This window comes from Mya arenaria, chromosome 14, assembly GCF_026914265.1.
Source record: "Mya arenaria isolate MELC-2E11 chromosome 14, ASM2691426v1".
Lineage (NCBI taxonomy): Eukaryota > Metazoa > Mollusca > Bivalvia > Myida > Myidae > Mya > Mya arenaria.
The window spans coordinates 2,521,886-2,539,904 of record NC_069135.1 but is presented as its reverse complement, the minus strand read 5'-3'; the positions used below and the strand labels follow the sequence as shown (position 1 = coordinate 2,539,904).

Here is an 18,019-nt window from a genome sequence, read left to right as displayed (position 1 = left end):
CTTTTAAGTCATTTAATTGATTATGTTTGGTTGTCCAGCGGTTCGCGCCTGCTCACTGGCTAGTCGAGACATTTCGTGCCAAACACTAAGATAGTTGTTATAAATCTTTGGTCGTGTTAATATTTAGGCACGGGCTTGGCTTCATCTAGGTGACCTTTTTAATGGTAAAGCTGATTATAAATTATTATTATTTACTTAAAGCTATTGAATGAATCGAGAATTCTTGTGCAATAGTTATTAATTTCATAAACTCATTTTGTTTAGATTCACGCTATAGTGTGAGTTGTCGTGGCCGAGTGGTTAAGGCGATGGACTAGAAATCCATTGGGATCTTCCCGCGCAGGTTCGAATCCTGCCGACAACGCTATCTTTTTGCAAGCAAATATATCAGAATACCAGATTATTTTCCGACATATTTCGGAGTATCATTCTGTCAAAGCAACATAACTTCCCAAACTGATCATTTATTTCTGTGTGAGCATTGTTTATATAATCAATGACTTCCAGGCATTCTGTCGACGTTTAGATTGTGTTTTTCTCTGTGTCGGGTCAAACAATTCGAGAATCGCACATGACAAAGTAAAATACGCCAGGGAATCGTTGGAGCTATAAGATTTTGTTATTTGCTGACAATTCTCCAATGTTTCCATTGATGTGCCAATTGAAAGTGAGCATGGTCTGTTGTTTTTCCTTTTTAGAGGGTTATTCGAGCAATATTTAAAACAAATCGGCGAAAGAAGTGCCACGTAGGATTGACTAGGGGTTGCTTTAAATGTAAAAGTTCCAACAAAACTCAAAATCTGTGTAGAATTTTCAACAGCTTAATGTTTATAAAGTCAAACTCTGGGTTTTCATGAAGTGTGTTATTGTTCTGTTATTTCACGCCTTTGGTCACCTTTATTGTATCATTTTATTGTCAAAAGGTTGCTTCTTTACAATTTCAGAATTAAAATTGCTATACGTGGTGCACATGGCTCGATTGTGCACGTAATGTTGTCGATGCATAATTGGTGCTGTCTTAATTAAGACTACTTCCCGCGTGAAAACATGGCCCAAAACGTGTTGTTTCTACATTTTCGCCTCCATCAAACTAAAAAAAAACACAACAAATAATGGAATAGCTGGCATGCTCTCTTGGGTCCATATTCAACGAACATACGAAAAAATGCGATCAATCACTGTTTCATACTGTATGAATGAAGGAGGGTATAACTGTATATTTAACCTTATGAGTGCTAGTGTGCTTCATGGAATTTGCTTGCCTTCCTTCCAGCCCTGTGACCTTCATATAGCATGAACACTCGGACAAATGCCATCGATCACCGATCGACTGACAAAAAACTAACGAATTTTCGTCCTCCGATTTTCTGCAGATCTAACAGATTCCACTTAAGTAGTAAAATATCACGTCTGGGAATAAAGATAAAATGATACTTCTATTACAGTATGTGTTTTGTGACATTTATTTATTCGAGAACAATAATTTATTTATTGGATAATAATAATTTCAAATATGCGCAGTGTTCATGAACTTAGTATTAATGCTACAAAAATAAATATATAGCCATTCGCTTAGCCACGAGTGAAATATTTACTTTTGGTGTTCACGAGGTGAAATATTTTGCCAGGAAAAATGCGTTGCCATGCAACACGCACCATTGGTTGCCTAGCAACACATGGAAACACAGTGAACACATAGCAACTAAATGTAAAACAGGACAGTTTCCGTTCGATGAAAATTAGAAATTTATAACAATAAACTGACCATACTGTATATTGTAAACTGAAATCCTGTTCACACTGCCTTGGTATAACGGTCCATTCCGATGTGCTTAAGCAGTTCTTGTGTGGCTGTTCTTGTGTTTAAACTATAAGTTCAATTGGCTGTGACTATGTTTCTGCTTGGCACTGTATTTCTCATCTGCAGCGCAGTGCAACATTCCTAATGTCGACATTCAACCAGATATGTGCAATAACTCTCGACCAAAAATAACCGGTGCCATTAAAAAAAATATTGTAGTATTTCCGAAAAGCACGCCAAATTGTATTCGAATTAAATGTCATTTCGGAAATCACGTTGTTGAAATTGTGTCCCATCCCTGTGCGCGCTGCTTTCAAACAGTAAAATATCATTTTTATTTCACTGATAAATCTCTATAAACCACCGGAAAGCATACTTATATACTAGTCTAATATGTTGTTAATAAATGATCACAGTGATGCCAGTTGTCGAGGCCGAGCGGCTTCCGCGCAGGTTCTAATCTAAGCATCTTGTCTTCTTGAATTAAGTTAGTGGTTAAAGGGGTTATAACAGATTCTCGTGTAATAGCAAACTATGGTAGCTTATAGTGACAAAACGTAGTCGCTTTTTACAACGTACGTTTAGTTTACAATTGTTGTGCAATTGCTATACGTTGAAACGAGTGACCGGTGAGAAGAAAGATTTATTATTATACAAGCAATAAATTGCGTCTTATAAAAAATAATCCGTTTTGTTTGAAGAAATACTTGACAAACCAGATTGATGACATTACAAAACAATGTCTTATTGGTGCAACAGTTTACTCCGATAAAATCTCTTAGTAAAATTTAAATCCGTGTTTCTGTAAATTGTCTTCCTAGTAGACCATATATTAGTAACTTAACATGCAATTTGATAGTCAGTATTGTTATAGCTATAGCTGGTGTAGAGACTATGATTTCACTTCATTGTGTGAATGTGTGTGTCCTGGTGGTCCTCACCTCCTGCATGTGTGCCCGCGGGCGCTCCACAGGAATGGACGGTATGTGTTTCTTTATTTTGGTTAATTGTAAGCCTAAGACCAACTTGCTGATATTATCAAAGGCGGCATATTCCCCAAGACATTTCCATACCTCAAGCGGAATATATGCGATTTTGCTTATGTTTATGTACTGAATATTTGATATGATTGCGTGCTTTAACATAGTGGCATAAATTGCTTTAATATATCAATAAAAACGAACTTCCAAGACGATCCTGTTTTTATTTGTTAAGAAGATTCCACTCATTCATGAGAGGCTATTCGACATATTTTGTTCGACATATTTTTGTGTGAAAAATACTTGTAGGGACCTGTATTCGCCGGTAATGGCAGGTTATCATAACATGAGACATTTATAATGTTTGCTATTTTAAGCACTGCTACGTGTCAATTATATACTCAATGAAATCCACTGAAATAACAATGTACTGCTAATAATTCGTCCATTTAAGGAAATTGTAATCATTTTTAAAAAGCTCTAACATGTGTTCCTGAGATATATAATATGTTAATATAAATCCTCAACTTACAAGAACGACTAGAGCGCTTTAATAGCTTCTCTTACTCGAAGTTCAACCATAACCATAACTTTCTTTCCTATATACAATAAAACAACAGAACAAATAACTTGTCAATACTTTATTTTGTTTAATTTACATTTAAAGTTTGGATTCAATGGCGAGGCTCCATGTTATTTACACAAGCACGAATTCACAAGCATGAACAGCGAACGAAGCAATCTGGTCCCCTGCCAACTTGGGGTATTACTGGTGACCGCCCCAAAAGGCAAAGCAGCAGTTTTGAATAGCCCCCAATGGGCTTTACGAGTTTGATTATGAAATAAACTTAAGTATTTGAACGTGAATTCCGTCAATGTGTACTATGGCCGGAACTCACAAGTTAGCATTTTAACTTTAAATCTACTGTCTGTATTTATATAATTCAAATAGCTTAATAAAACATCATAATTTAAGTGCTGCCGAACGCTTATCAGGACTATAAAGCATTCCATACATAACAAACACAAAATGTCACGATTTTAACAGGAGCCACACCGCTGGTAAATTCACGAGTTGTCCATCCAATGAGGGTTTTGGTCCCACGAGCGCAGAATGTGCACCTCTGTTTGCGTAGTGGTCAGCGACTTTGCAAGTTCGTCGTGGTGGCTTTAAACGACCATGGATGTTTTAGCTCTGCTGAAAAAAGATATGCAAAACGGGCGCAGACAAATGCAACACATGCCGCTATTCATGAACATAACTATTAACTAATCAAGAGCTAAGCAGCAAAAGGCACGGCAATTGGGTGGGAGGGAGGGAATTTTTCTTAAATAGCAATCCTAGCTCTTAAAAACTGACTTTTCGGTTCGACTGCCTGAACGAAAGTGAAGCGGTGTAGTAATGCGCTCGATTTAGCGCATGCGCTGAATCTCTTTTTTAAGTTTTAACCAATGAAATGCTTGAACGAAATGGCGGGCGCGGGAATCTTTTGATTACGTATTTACTGTTTAGCTAAGCGCTCTAATCGTTCTTGTAAGTAGAGAGAGTGCGCGCGCAACCGGAAGAGACGTGTTTTCCACCCGAGTGTTAAAAATGACTAAAATTAATTAAAATAAGAGTGGCTATCCACATTTCCTTGAACAAAGGCTGATATATTTTGGTTACTGGTAAACTATTACACGTTAAGACTGTCTTGCTAAACTGTCACTCTGCTGGTTACCGCCCTCGGCCACCTTCTCCATCTTTACCCCACCCACCAAGTACATGCGATCCAAGATGGCGGCGCCCGTGTCAAGGGACAACAACAACCGTCGACAATACATTGCTAGAATTCATGCTTGCTCTTACTGTACTGTCATATATTGCTTATATGGACGAACCAACATTGTCCAGTCTCACATCACTTACAGCTGTTTCCTTTTCAACTACACACATTCCAAATTTCTCCTTCGCTGTTCGTCGGAACCTACCAACAAGCCGAGACCACAACCACACCAGGTAGCAGAAAAGTACGCTGCCTAGGCTTATTATTACCTTTACTTTCTGGGGACATCCAGACCAATCCAGGCCCTGATAAATATGCGGACATCTGCCCGTGTGGCCTTTGTAATATACCAGACACCTGGTCCCACCTCGGAGTCGCTTGCAACAACTGTAGCGTGTGGTTTCACAAGTCGTGTGAAGAGATACCAACCAAAGACATGTCATATTTGAATCGTCCATCAGTCGTCTGGCAATGTTTTCGTTGCGACAGTATTAATGTAGACAGTTTCACCTACAATAACTTTGAACTTTCAAACGTTTTTACACCTCTCTATGAAGCCGACTCGACATTTGACTCAGTTACGTCCTCCTGCTTCAGTCCTGTTGATTCTAGCAGTCCATGTTTTATCAACTCTGTCATGAAACGCCGACTTAGACCTTCTTCCACCGACAGTGTGCCAACCAACTCCACAGCAGACCATCACTCCAACCACAGAGAACACGGCATCCCCCACAACCAGTCAAACCTCAGACTACTCACAGTCAACTGCTGCAGCATTCGCACTAACAGATCCGAGTTCAACGCCGCGCTTGAGTACATCAAACCTGACCTGATATGTGGAACCAAATCATGGTTGAAAGGTGTGAAGCCTGGGAAAGACCCCGATAAGACCAGCATCAAGTCAAGTGAGATATTCCCACCTGAACTGACAGTCCGCCGTAATGACAGGTCATCTGGTGTCGGAGGAGGTGTTTTTACCGCCACTAGAGGTAACCTCACCATGGATGCTCAACCACAACTCTCAACCGATTGCGAGATAGTATGGTCGAAGATCAAGACGTGGAAAAGCAAGGACCTTTACCTTTGCTCCTTCTATATGCCTCACAGAAACATAAACGACATCCGAAAACTTGATGAATCTTTACGTCAACTTACTACTTCAGCACGAGAAAAACACATCATTCTGGTCGGCGACTTCAATTGCCCAGACATAGACTGGTCCAATATGGTTGCCAACAAGAGTGCAGCCGACAGGGAAGTACAACAAGCTTTGATTGATCTCTCCATTGAACACCGCCTTACTCAGGTACACAACCAGCCAACTCGAGATAACAACATGCTTGACCTGGTCTTCACCAACAACCCCTCATTGATAAAAACTTCTTCTGTCCCAGGTATAAGTGATCACGCTATGGTTGTGACAGACATTAACAAGATCCCCCAGTACATAAAACAAAAACCACGTAAGACCTTCCTCTACTCTAAAGCGAACTGGGATATCATACAAAAAGACATGGAAGACCTCTCTAAGGCAGTTATTTATGAAACAGGTAGAAATCAAACCTCTGTTCAAAGTCTATGGAACCTCTTCAAATCTGGCATTGAGAAGTCTATCACTACTAACATTCCATCCAAACTCAGTAAAAAAAAAACGCCAATCACTGCCCTGGCTCAACAAAGACTTGATGAAAATGATAAGGCGGAAGTCCAGGTTATACAAACACGCTAAGCAACCCCAAAAGTGGGGCCTGTTTCAGCAGTACCAACGTGAATGCAAGAAAGCCTTCAAGAAAGCTGAGGTCAACCACATCAACAACGCTATTCAGAAAGGACTCGAAGAGAATAACTCGAAACCGTTCTGGCGGTACGTCAAATCCAGAAGACAAGATAGCGTTGGAGTGGCACCCCTCAAGAAGGCAGGAAGGCTAGTCAACAATGGCAAAGAGAAGGCCCAAATCCTGGTTGACCAATTCAAGTCCGTCTTCACCAGGAACGATAGCAACCCACAACTCCCAGATACATTCAAGAGAAGTAAGTCCCATATACTCCCTCTTACAATTTCTACGAAAGGGGTCGAGAAGCTCTTAACAGGAATCAACACTTCCAAAGCCCTGGGACCAGACAAGATATCAAACCTAGTATTGAAGACCTGCGCCAACCAGATAGCACCTGCCTTAAGCACCATCTTTCAGTTTTCAGTTGATACAGGTACACTTCCCTCAGTTTGGAGGAACGCTAACATTTCCGCTGTATTTAAGAAAGGTGATGTACACCTAGCCGAAAACTATAGACCAGTATCCCTAACGTGTATATCCTGTAAACTCCTTGAACATATCATCTGTAAACATATTCTGGACCATCTAGAGGCAAACAACATCCTGACCTCATTAAACCACGGTTTTCGATCTGGCTTTTCTTGTGAAACCCAGCTACTCACAACAGTACACGACCTCCTCTCAAATCACGATGTTGGATCACAGATTGACATGGCCATACTCGATTTCAGCAAGGCCTTTGACACCGTGCCTCATAAGAAACTTCTACACAAACTTCAGCTACTAGTATATGGAGTCACCAGCAACATAAACAACTGGCTAAACGACTTCCTGACAAACAGGACCATGAAGGTAGTGGTGGAGGGTGAAGAATCCGAACCAGCCGCAGATGACTCCGGCGTACCACAGGGCACAGTTCTCGGCCCACTCCTCTTCCTTTGTCATATTAATGATCTACCAGACTCAGTTAAGTCAACAGTACGTTTATTTGCGGATGACTGCCTGCTGTACCGAACAATCAAAAATAGCAAAGATCATGAAATTCTCCAAAAGGACCTCCGTCAGCTTGAAACATGGGCCAATACCTGGGGAATGCGCTTTAACGCGAAGAAATGCTACATAATGAGCATCAACCAGAAATCGTCCAGATTTTACCAGTTGGACAACCACATCCTTCAACAAGTACCAGAGAATCCATACCTAGGAGTCACCATATCTGACGACCTGAAATGGAGTGCCCATATCAGCAAGATCACCAAGAAGGCAAACTCAACCCTAGGATTTCTAAGAAGGAACCTGAAACACTGCCCTGAATCCTGTCGCAAAACAGCATTCCTGTCTTTGGTACGCTCTACCCTGGAATACAGTTCGATCGTCTGGGATCCATACCTCCAGAGAGACATTGACAAGCTTGAGAAGGTCTAAAATCAGTCCGCTAGGTTTATCACGGGCGACTACACCACCAGGTCCCCTGGGTGCGTCACACCAATGCTTCGAGACCTGAAACTACCTTCACTCCAGGACCGAAGGAAAGCCAACAGACTGACGATGTTTTATAAGGTGGTCGTGGGGGGGGGGGGGGGGGCTGGTGCCAGCTCTGTCATGCCAAGACTATTTAACGCCAGTCCGAGCAAAGTTATAACCAATCATTTTTCCCACGAACAATTATTGACTGGAATAAATTGAGTGATAGTGTTGCGCAAGCAAAGACAGTTGACGGCTTCAAATCAGCCGTATTCCATTTGGACTAACCCCTCTCTCCCGTTGCTTATATGCTGAAAGGCCCTGCAACGTATCATCCAGATCCAGATATTGTAAGGCGCCCTCAAGCGGATCTGTTGAATGATTAGATGTGTATTGCAAACGTAAACATCAAGATGATGAAACGGGTTAATTATTCTCGATAACAACAGCTATTTTATAATTAATAGCTGGTATTATATATTATTGTTTTCTATCAATTAAACATGTTGCTCTGTTTATTCGATTACCTCCGAGTCGGGTGATTTTTATTTCATTTTGTTGACTAAATTCAGAGAAAATAATTATTTTTGCTATTTTGAAGCTTCGATACAAAAAATGTCATTTTTATTAATTGTATAAAACAGTCATACAATAGTTGTTCATCAAGGATTTCATAGGGTGGGGGAATAATTGGTACGCGTGAAAATGTGGCCTCCAGATCAACAAAACATCATTAACATATAGGTGGCAGTATCGGTCCGGCATGGTGAACAAATATATAGAACCAGGCATATGACTATATACATAGTATAATCATTATGAGGAGGGTCGTGACATATTGATTGTATAAATACAAGAACTATATAAAAACATGTACTATATAAATACATGTACAATGTACTATATAAATACATATTCTATATAAATACATGTACTACATAAATACAAGTACGATATAAATACAGAACATAAGTAGTCTGTTTTATAAAACTGGATAAGGAATCCACAGGTTATCTCCTGGTTAGTTTGCACTTTAAACAAGTTTGTTTGACTTGCAGTAATTATTGGATAAATATTCACCAATCAATTACAAGTTGGCTGACTTTAACGAACCCATTTGGCTCCCGTACACGGAATGATTATACGGCTTGTTACTAAACTTAAGGGGTTGGCAAAGTAAACATGAATGATTTGCCAACACCACAGGTGTCCGGTGCGTTGTTTTGACGCCCACCCCCTCTACTACCCCCGACCCCTCTACAACCCACCATTTTTTTTCAAAATCGCTCAAAAATATCCAGATATTTATGGGGGCGGGGGGTAGTAGAGGGGGTGGGGGTAAAAACAACACAACGGACACCTGTGGCCAAACACAAAAGAATACAGCGAAAAAGAATGTCTGGTATTGTATAAAAGCATATCATTTTTTTTTACATACATACAAATAATGCTAACAAGAAACAACCTTTACAGATGATTCGTCCGGGTTCTGGTGGGCACCAAAAGGTGTTTTTCACCACCACCAACACCACCACTCCGAGCCCAAGCCCGAGCCCTGGTGCCAATGTTATGATTTTGAATGTTTCTGCTGCGCTGAAAAGCTCATCACACGGGATAATCGTGGGCACATTCACATGAACGGTATGTACAAGTAATACGATGACGAACAAGAAACTGTTGCTAAAATCATTAAATTTGTAGCAGCCGTTTTAAAGATCCGTATAGCTTTCTCGCTCTGAATAGTTTTCGCTTCCTTTATGAATCATTCAGAGGCCATGTACTTTATTTCAAGTGATACACGAACAATTGCATCGAGGTTTAATATGTATGTCACGTCTTGTACACTGGCACCGGATTTTCAAACTCAATCATTTTTTTAAAAAAATCAAAAAAAATCTTATAATTCCTTACTAAAAATTATGATACCGAATATGTAAAAAAATATTAAAAAATATTTTTTTTTTAAATATGCACTTTGTACTGTATAATATACTATATTATACAGTACAAAGTGCATATTTAAAAAAAAAATCAATATTTTTTTTACATATTCGGTATTATAATTTAAAAAAAAATGATTGAGATTGAAAATCCGATGCCAGTGGTCTTGTAGAGCTCTTCTTTGCTAGGTCTTATGTGTAACCATCCTAGCTTGTGTTAATGGTTGGTTGATGCGACTCGCTCAGCCAATATGTTGTCTTGAACCTTTTGTACTTTACTTGGAAAATCTTGAAAAAAGACTTAGGAGCCATTCCTTTCAGAATGTAAGGAAAGGTTTTCAACAGTCGAGTTGCACTGCTAAGTATATCTCCTAGGCTTTAGCGCCCCCAAGGGTGTGTACATAGCTTGATTTGATTGCATTATTAACTTCATACTTGCATTTTGTAAATGAAACCATAACACAAGTTCATTATTGTTCTGTAAACGCATATATGCGTAATTGAGTATGAAGAATATTGTATAAGCACATGTATAAATACTTAATAGAAAGGTCTACAAAACAATGCTAACAAAGTTAGTCGCACTTGATTTCTCTTCACAGCGTGTGTGAATATGCGCTGGCTCCCGGAGGAGGATGTGTTCTCTGTGGTGTTCACCGTCAACGGCAATGACGTCTACAGGACGAACACGGCACGTACGTTTAACTTCCACATCATCATGCAGTAATGGATGCTGGTATAATAAGCAAATATTTATAATTTCAGACCTGCTGGTGATGATTTTAGTGCTGTTGTTTTAACAATTGGCAAGATGAAAAAGTTGGTGCAAAGGGCACAAACTTTAAAAGAGTTAATAATTCATATCTTCTTAAAGTTTAATCACTCATAATACCATTCATTCATAATACGCGCATCTTTTGATATTAAGATAATGTTGGGAGCTGGGCAAATATGTTATACCGTGATGAGATTGTACTTTTAAACTGAGGGGGAAAATACGAACATTTGAATTATTTGCCTTCCGTAAGTAAACACTTGATCACAGATCTCTGCGTCCTTCGGCAGAACACTGAACAACACAGAAGTCGTCGTTAACGGGATTAAATGAAAAGAGAATAATGGATAAATAACTGTGTGAACAACAACAACAACAACAACAACAACAACAACAACAACAACAACAACAACAGCAATAACAACAGCATCACGACGATGACGAAGACAACATCATCAACAACAACCACCACAACACAGCAACAACAACAGCAGCAGCACCAGGAGCAGCAGCAACAGTAGCGGAAACATCATCAACAACAACCACAACACAGCAACAACAACAACAGCAGCAACAGCAGCAACAGCAGCAATTGTTATAAATGATCTTCTCCAATATAAAACGAATTTTTACGAGATATTAATAAATGACAAAGTTTAGATTAATTTCTGTCTGTGTCCATATCGTCATGTACATAGTGAAGCAAATCAATTTTCATTCCACAGTGAGTTCCAGGAAGGTTGAGGAATGTATCCCTACCTCAGGCCTGCTAGTGCACCCAACTGGGAAAATCTGCTTCCGATTGTACCAGATCGAGGTTGATTCAGGGCAGATGTGCGCAGATCTGATAGGGAAAGCCATCATTCAGGTCTTACTTGTAATCTCATTGGTCAAACTAGTTTCTTTGTTATCAGTAAAACTTATTCCCGCTTGTCATATTGGCCTTTCACGCAAATTGCCTTACACACAATAATAACAATGTGCTCGTTAAAAAGAATAATTTACCAATGTGAGAAAACTTTTGGTTTCTCCAGGGTAAAGAGGAGGTTATCAAGGAACACTTCGGCTGCTTCCGGATTGGCGATGTGGTATAGGAGGATGCCAACAGTAACACTACAAGAGACGAAAATGTAGTCCCTGTTTTGTATGATTGAACACTGTACAACTAGCACAATTTCATTATATATTTATTAATTATATAAAATAAAAAGATAAAACTCAAACGTATCAATACCCTTCACTAACGTCATACCTTGTATCAATGCCATACACAGCGTGACGTCATACCGTGTATCAATACCTTACACTCCCGTCATACCGTGTAGCAATGCCTTACACTCACGTCATACCGTATATGGATGCCCAACACTCACGTAATACCGTGTACCAATGCCTTACACTCACGTCATATCGTGTATCAATACCTTACACTCACGTCATACCGTGTATCAATACCTTAAATCACGTCAAACCGTGTATCAATGCCCAACACTCACGTCATATCGTGTATCAATTCTTTACACTCACGTCATACCGTGTATCAATACTTTACACTCACGTCATACCGTGTATCATTACCTTACACTAACGTCATACCTTGTATCAATACCTTACACTCACGTCATACCGTGAATCTATACCTTACACTCACGTCATACCATATATCAGTGCCCGACACTCACGTTTTATCGTGTATCAATGCCTTACACTCACGTCATATCGTGTATCAATGCCTTACACTCACGTCATATCGTGTATCAATGCCTCACACACCATGACGTCATACCGTGTATCAATACCTTACACTCACGTAATATCGTGTATCAATGCCTTACACTCACGTCATATCGTGTATCAATAACTTACACTCACGTCATATCGTGTATCAATGCCTCACACATCCTGACGTCATACCGTGTTTCAATACCTTACACTCACGTTATATCGTGTATCAATGCCTTACACTAAAGTCATACCTTGTATCAATACCTTACAGTAACGTCATACCGTGTACCAATTCCTTACACTAACGTCACACCTTGTATCAATACCTTACACTAACGTCATACCGTGTATCAATACCTTACACTCACGTCATATCGTGTATCAATACCTTACACTCACGTCATATCGTGTATCAATACCTTACACTAACGTCATACCGTGTATCAATACCTTACACTCACGTCATATCGTGTAATAATGCTTTACACTCACGTCATATCGTGTACCAATACCTTGCATTAACGTCATAACGTGTATCAATACCTTACACTCACGTCATATCGTGTATCAATACTTTACACGCACGTCATATCGTCTATCAATGCTTTACACTCACGTCATATCGTGTATGTATGCCTTACACTCACGTCATACCGTGTATCAATGCCTTTCACTAACGTCATACCTTGTATCAATACCTTATACTTACGTCATATCGTGTACCAATACCTTACACTCACGTCATACCGTGTATCAATACCTTACACGCCCGTCATACCGTGTATCAATGCCTTACACTCACGTCATACCGTTTATCAATACCTAACACTCACGTCATATCTTGTGTCAATACCTTACACTCACATCACATCGTGTATCCATGTCTTACACTCACGTCATACCGTGTATCAAAGCCTATCGCACACGTCATACAGCGTATCAATGTCTTACACTCACGTCATACCGAGTATCAATGTATTACACTCACGTCATACAATATATCAATACCCTACACTCACGTCATACCGTATATCGATGCCTTACACTCACGTCATACCGTATATTGATGCCTTACACGCACGTCATACCGTGTATCAATGCCTTACACACACGTCTCTTTGTGTATCAATGTCTTACACTCACGTCATACCGAGTATCAATGTATTACACTCACGTCATACAATATATCAATACCCTACACTCACGTCATACCGTATATCGATGCCTTACACTCACGTCATACCGTATATTGATGCCTTACACGCACGTCATACCGTGTATCAATGCCTTACACACACGTCTCTTTGTGTATCGATGCCTTACACTCACGTCATTTCGTGTATATATGCCTTAAACTTACGTCATACCGTGTATCAATACCTTTCACTGACATCATACCGTGTATCAATGTCTTACACTCACGTCATACCGTGTATCAATGCCTATCGCGCACGTCATACCGCGTATCAATGTCTTACACTCACGATATACCGCGTATCAATGTATTACACTCACGTCATACAGCATTTCAATACCTAACACTCACGTCATACCGTGTATCGATGCCTTACAAGCACGTCATTTTGTGTGTCAATGCCTTACACTCACGTCATTTTGTGTATATATGCCTTAAACTCACGTCATACCGTGTATCAATGCCTTACACTCACGTCATACCGTGTACCAATGCCTTACACTCACGTCATACCGTGTACCAATGCCTTACACTCACGTCATACCGTGTATCAATGCCTTACACGCGCGTCATACCGTGTATCAATGCCTTACACTCACGTAATACCGTGTATCAATACCTAACACTCACGTCATATCTTGTGTCAATACCTTACACTCACATCATACCGTGTATCCATGTCTTACACTCACGTCATACCGTGTATCAAAGCCTATCGCGCACGTCATACAGCGTATCAATGTCTTACACTCACGTCATACCGAGTATCAATGTATTACACTCACGTCATACAATATATCAATACCCTACACTCACGTCATACCGAGTATCAATGTATTACACCCACGTCATACAATATATCAATACCCTACACTCACGTCATACAGCGTATCAATGTCTTACACTCACGTCATACCGCGTATCAATGTATTAATCTCACGTCATACCGTGTACCAATGCCTTACACTCATGTCATACCGTGTATCAAAGCCTATCGCGCACGTCATAACGTGTATCAATGCCTTACACTCACATCATACCGTGTATCAATGCCTTACACTCACGTCATACCGTGTATCAAAGCCTATCGCGCACGTCATTCCGTGTATCAATGCCTTACACTCACATCATACCGTGTACCAATGCCTTACACTCACGTCATACCGTGAATCAATGCCTTACACTCACGTCATACCATGTATCAATGCCTTACACTCACGTCATACCGTGTACCAATGCTCTTTACTCACGTCATACCTTGTATCAATGCCTTACACTCACGTCATACCGTGTACCAATGTTCTTCACTAACGTCATACCGTGTACCAATGCTCTTCACTCAAGTCATACCTTGTATCAATGCCTTACACTCACGTCATATCGTGGATCAATGCCTTACACTCACGTCATACAGTTTATCAATACCTTACACTCACGTCATACAGTGTATCAATACCTTACACGCACGTCATATCGTGTATCAATGCCTTACACGCACGTCATACCATGTATCAATGCCTTACACTCACGTCATACCGTGTATCAATACCTTATACTCACGTCATATCGTGTACCAATACCTTACACTTACATCATACCGTGTATCAATGTCTTAAACTCACTTCATATCGTCTATCAATACCTTATACTCACGTCATACCGTGTATCAATGCCTATCGTGCACGTCATACCGCGTATCAAAGTCTTACACTCACGTCATATCGTGTATCAATGCCTTAAACTCACGTTATACCGCAAAATCAATACCTTACACTCACGTCATACCGTATATCGATGCCTTACACGCACGTCATACCGTGTATCAATGCCTTACACACACGTCATTTCGTGTATCAATGCCCTACTCTCACGTCATTTCGTGTATTTATGCCTTAAACTCACGTCATACCGTGTACCAATACCTTTCACTCACATCATTCCGTGTATCAATGTCTTACACTCACTTCATACCGTGTATAAATGTCTTACACTCACGTCATACCGAAGATCAATGTATTACACTCACGTCATACCATGTATCGATGCCTTACAAGCACGTCATACCGTGTATCAATGCCTTACACGCACGTTATTTTGTGTATCAATGCCTTACACTCACGTCATTTCGTGTATATATGCCTTAAACTCACGTCATACCGTGTATCAATGCCTTACACTCACGTCATACCGTGTACCAATGCCTTACACTCACGTCATACCGTGTATCAATGCCGTACACTCACGTCATACCATGTATCAATGCCTTACACTCACGTCATACCGAGTACAAATGCTCTTTACTCACGTCATACCGAGGATCAATGCCTTACACTCACGTTATACCGTGTACCAATGCTCTTCACTCACGTCATACCTTGTATCAATGCCTTACACTCACGTCATACCGAGTACCAATGCTCTTTACTCACGTCATACCGAGGATCAATGCCTTACACGCACGTTATACCGTGTACCAATGCTCTTCACTCACGTCATACCTTGTATCAATGCCTTACACGCACGTCATACCTTGTACCAATGTTCTTTACTAACGACATACCGTGTACCAATGCTCTTCACTCAAGTCATACCTTGTATCAATGCCTTACACGGACATCATACCGCGTATCAATGCCTTACACAAACGTCATATCGTTTATCAATGCCTTACACTCACGTCATACCGCGTATCAATGGCTTACACTCACGTCATACCGCGTATCAATACCTTTCCCCTTACGTCATACTGTGAATCAATGCCTTACAGTCATGTCATACCGCGTATCAATGGCTTACACTCACGCCATACCGCGTATCAATGCCTTACACTCACGTCATACCGCGTATCAATGCCTTACACTCACGTCATACCGTGTATGTTTGCCATACACTCACGTCATACCGTATATGTTTGCCATACACTCACGTAGTTCCATTGATCAATGTTTTATTTTAGTGAATCACTTAATTCATCAAATATTTATTAAGATGGCGGTAGTACAACTGCCCCGAGACACACTTCATTAGATGGGGACATAAAAGAAATGAGAAGCCAAAAATAAAACCAAACCTCAACAGCAGTGTGAATGCCTACGAATAAGTTAATTAAACGCCTTTAAAGCTTTGTATTCCTATAAACGGCACTCAACATTGACAATGTACTAACGTCGTTTGTCCTCCTAGAGCACTACTATCTTCTTAAGTTTGTTCTTTGTTGGCATGTTTCATGAATATTTTCCATAATTTGTCGATCAGAAAGAAAGGTGTTCGCAATGAAGGTGGCATTTTCTCCCGCGACCTCTGCTGACGGGAAAGGCATATACAATTATCCATCGTGACCACTCATCTGCATATAGTTAAGGGTTTTGAGGCGATATGAAAGCTGGAAGAATTTTTACTGGCTTTGATTTCCGCCAATAAAGCTGGTATTGTCACCACCATTCGCCGTAAAGATCAATCCCGACTACTATAAAGATGTATTCCTTTCGTGTTTATATTCTAGCGTCATGAAGTAACTGTGCATGCAGTATCATATCATTTCTGAAATAACACTCTTTAAATTAAATTAATCCTGAAAAATGTCCCAAGCTTTGAGGTACTTTCTGTATAATAGCTATGTACATTGATGTCTCAAAAGGTGGAGGTAAACATCATTTAATCATTAAATCATCGCAAGGTAAGCTTTTCGTTCAGTACAGAATAAAAAATATAATCTGTAATGAACATTTTACATGACAAAGTCATTTCCAAACACAAACACGTAATTGGTTGAACAGTACTTATATTAAACTCTTTACAAAATATTCACACTTATTTTAGTTATAATATGTTTGATCTTATTGACATCGACGGATCCGATATTTGGCAAACGCAGTATGGCCGCTGAAACAAGCAACCATTGTTAGTGTGGACGTCAGCAATTAGCTGCAACTTACAGTAGCCTAAAAGTAATGCCACGTGTGCAATTGCCTTTATACCACTATATAAAATACATGCAAAGTTCAATTAACAGTCTTCGGGTAGGACCGATACTCAAATGGTATACATACTAATTAATCTTCGAACATTTGACCTATTTGGATTAAGATTCCGAGACAATTATGAGACATGCTCTTCGTGTGTGTAGTCCTATAAGTGCCCTTCCACAAGGAATGACAGTGACACTCAAGCGCCTACATCAAATTAGTCTTTGTAAATTGTGGACGGCCACGTTTTTTAAGCCGGAGTTATGGACCTTGCTACACATATTGTCATTGGTAAAGTTTCCCTTGGACTTTAGGTCATGAAACTGGCAGAAATGCATGAGCGATGATAAATATCCAGGAGCAGACAGTGTAGTATTGTGCCTGATTTCTGCCATTTCGAGTGTACACATTTCGCGATATAACGTGATAATTTGCAGTTCTGTTTAGGTTTCACAATTCTTTCAAATGCAAAATTCATTTAGTGTGAAACTGAGTTTTGACAGTTCTCATGAATCAAGAAAAACAAGAGCTTTGCCTAAAGATGGCAACGCTTGTCCGTAAGATAAAGAGCACAAATCAAGATCTGCGTTTGCCTGTTAACTTATCATTAAACAGTTAATATGGTATTGTTGG

The 18,019-nt window shown here is 40.0% G+C and overlaps 1 protein-coding gene and 1 non-coding gene across 2 annotated transcripts; both read left to right on the top strand.

The window, feature by feature from the left end:
- The first annotated feature begins 282 nt into the window (after window positions 1-282).
- Trnas-aga (transfer RNA serine (anticodon AGA)) lies at window positions 283-364 on the top strand. The gene has a single exon. It is a non-coding gene; the product is annotated as a tRNA-Ser (tRNA).
- A 2,293-nt stretch (window positions 365-2,657) lies between these two features.
- Window positions 2,658-11,718, top strand: LOC128218008 (uncharacterized). Its single transcript, XM_052925500.1, has 5 exons — window positions 2,658-2,783; window positions 9,260-9,427; window positions 10,329-10,421; window positions 11,227-11,369; window positions 11,536-11,718. Exons 1-5 carry the CDS (start codon window positions 2,696-2,698, stop codon window positions 11,593-11,595), a joined length of 552 nt encoding a protein of 183 aa, XP_052781460.1. The 5' UTR covers window positions 2,658-2,695; the 3' UTR covers window positions 11,596-11,718.
- Window positions 11,719-18,019: the final 6,301 nt, after the last annotated feature.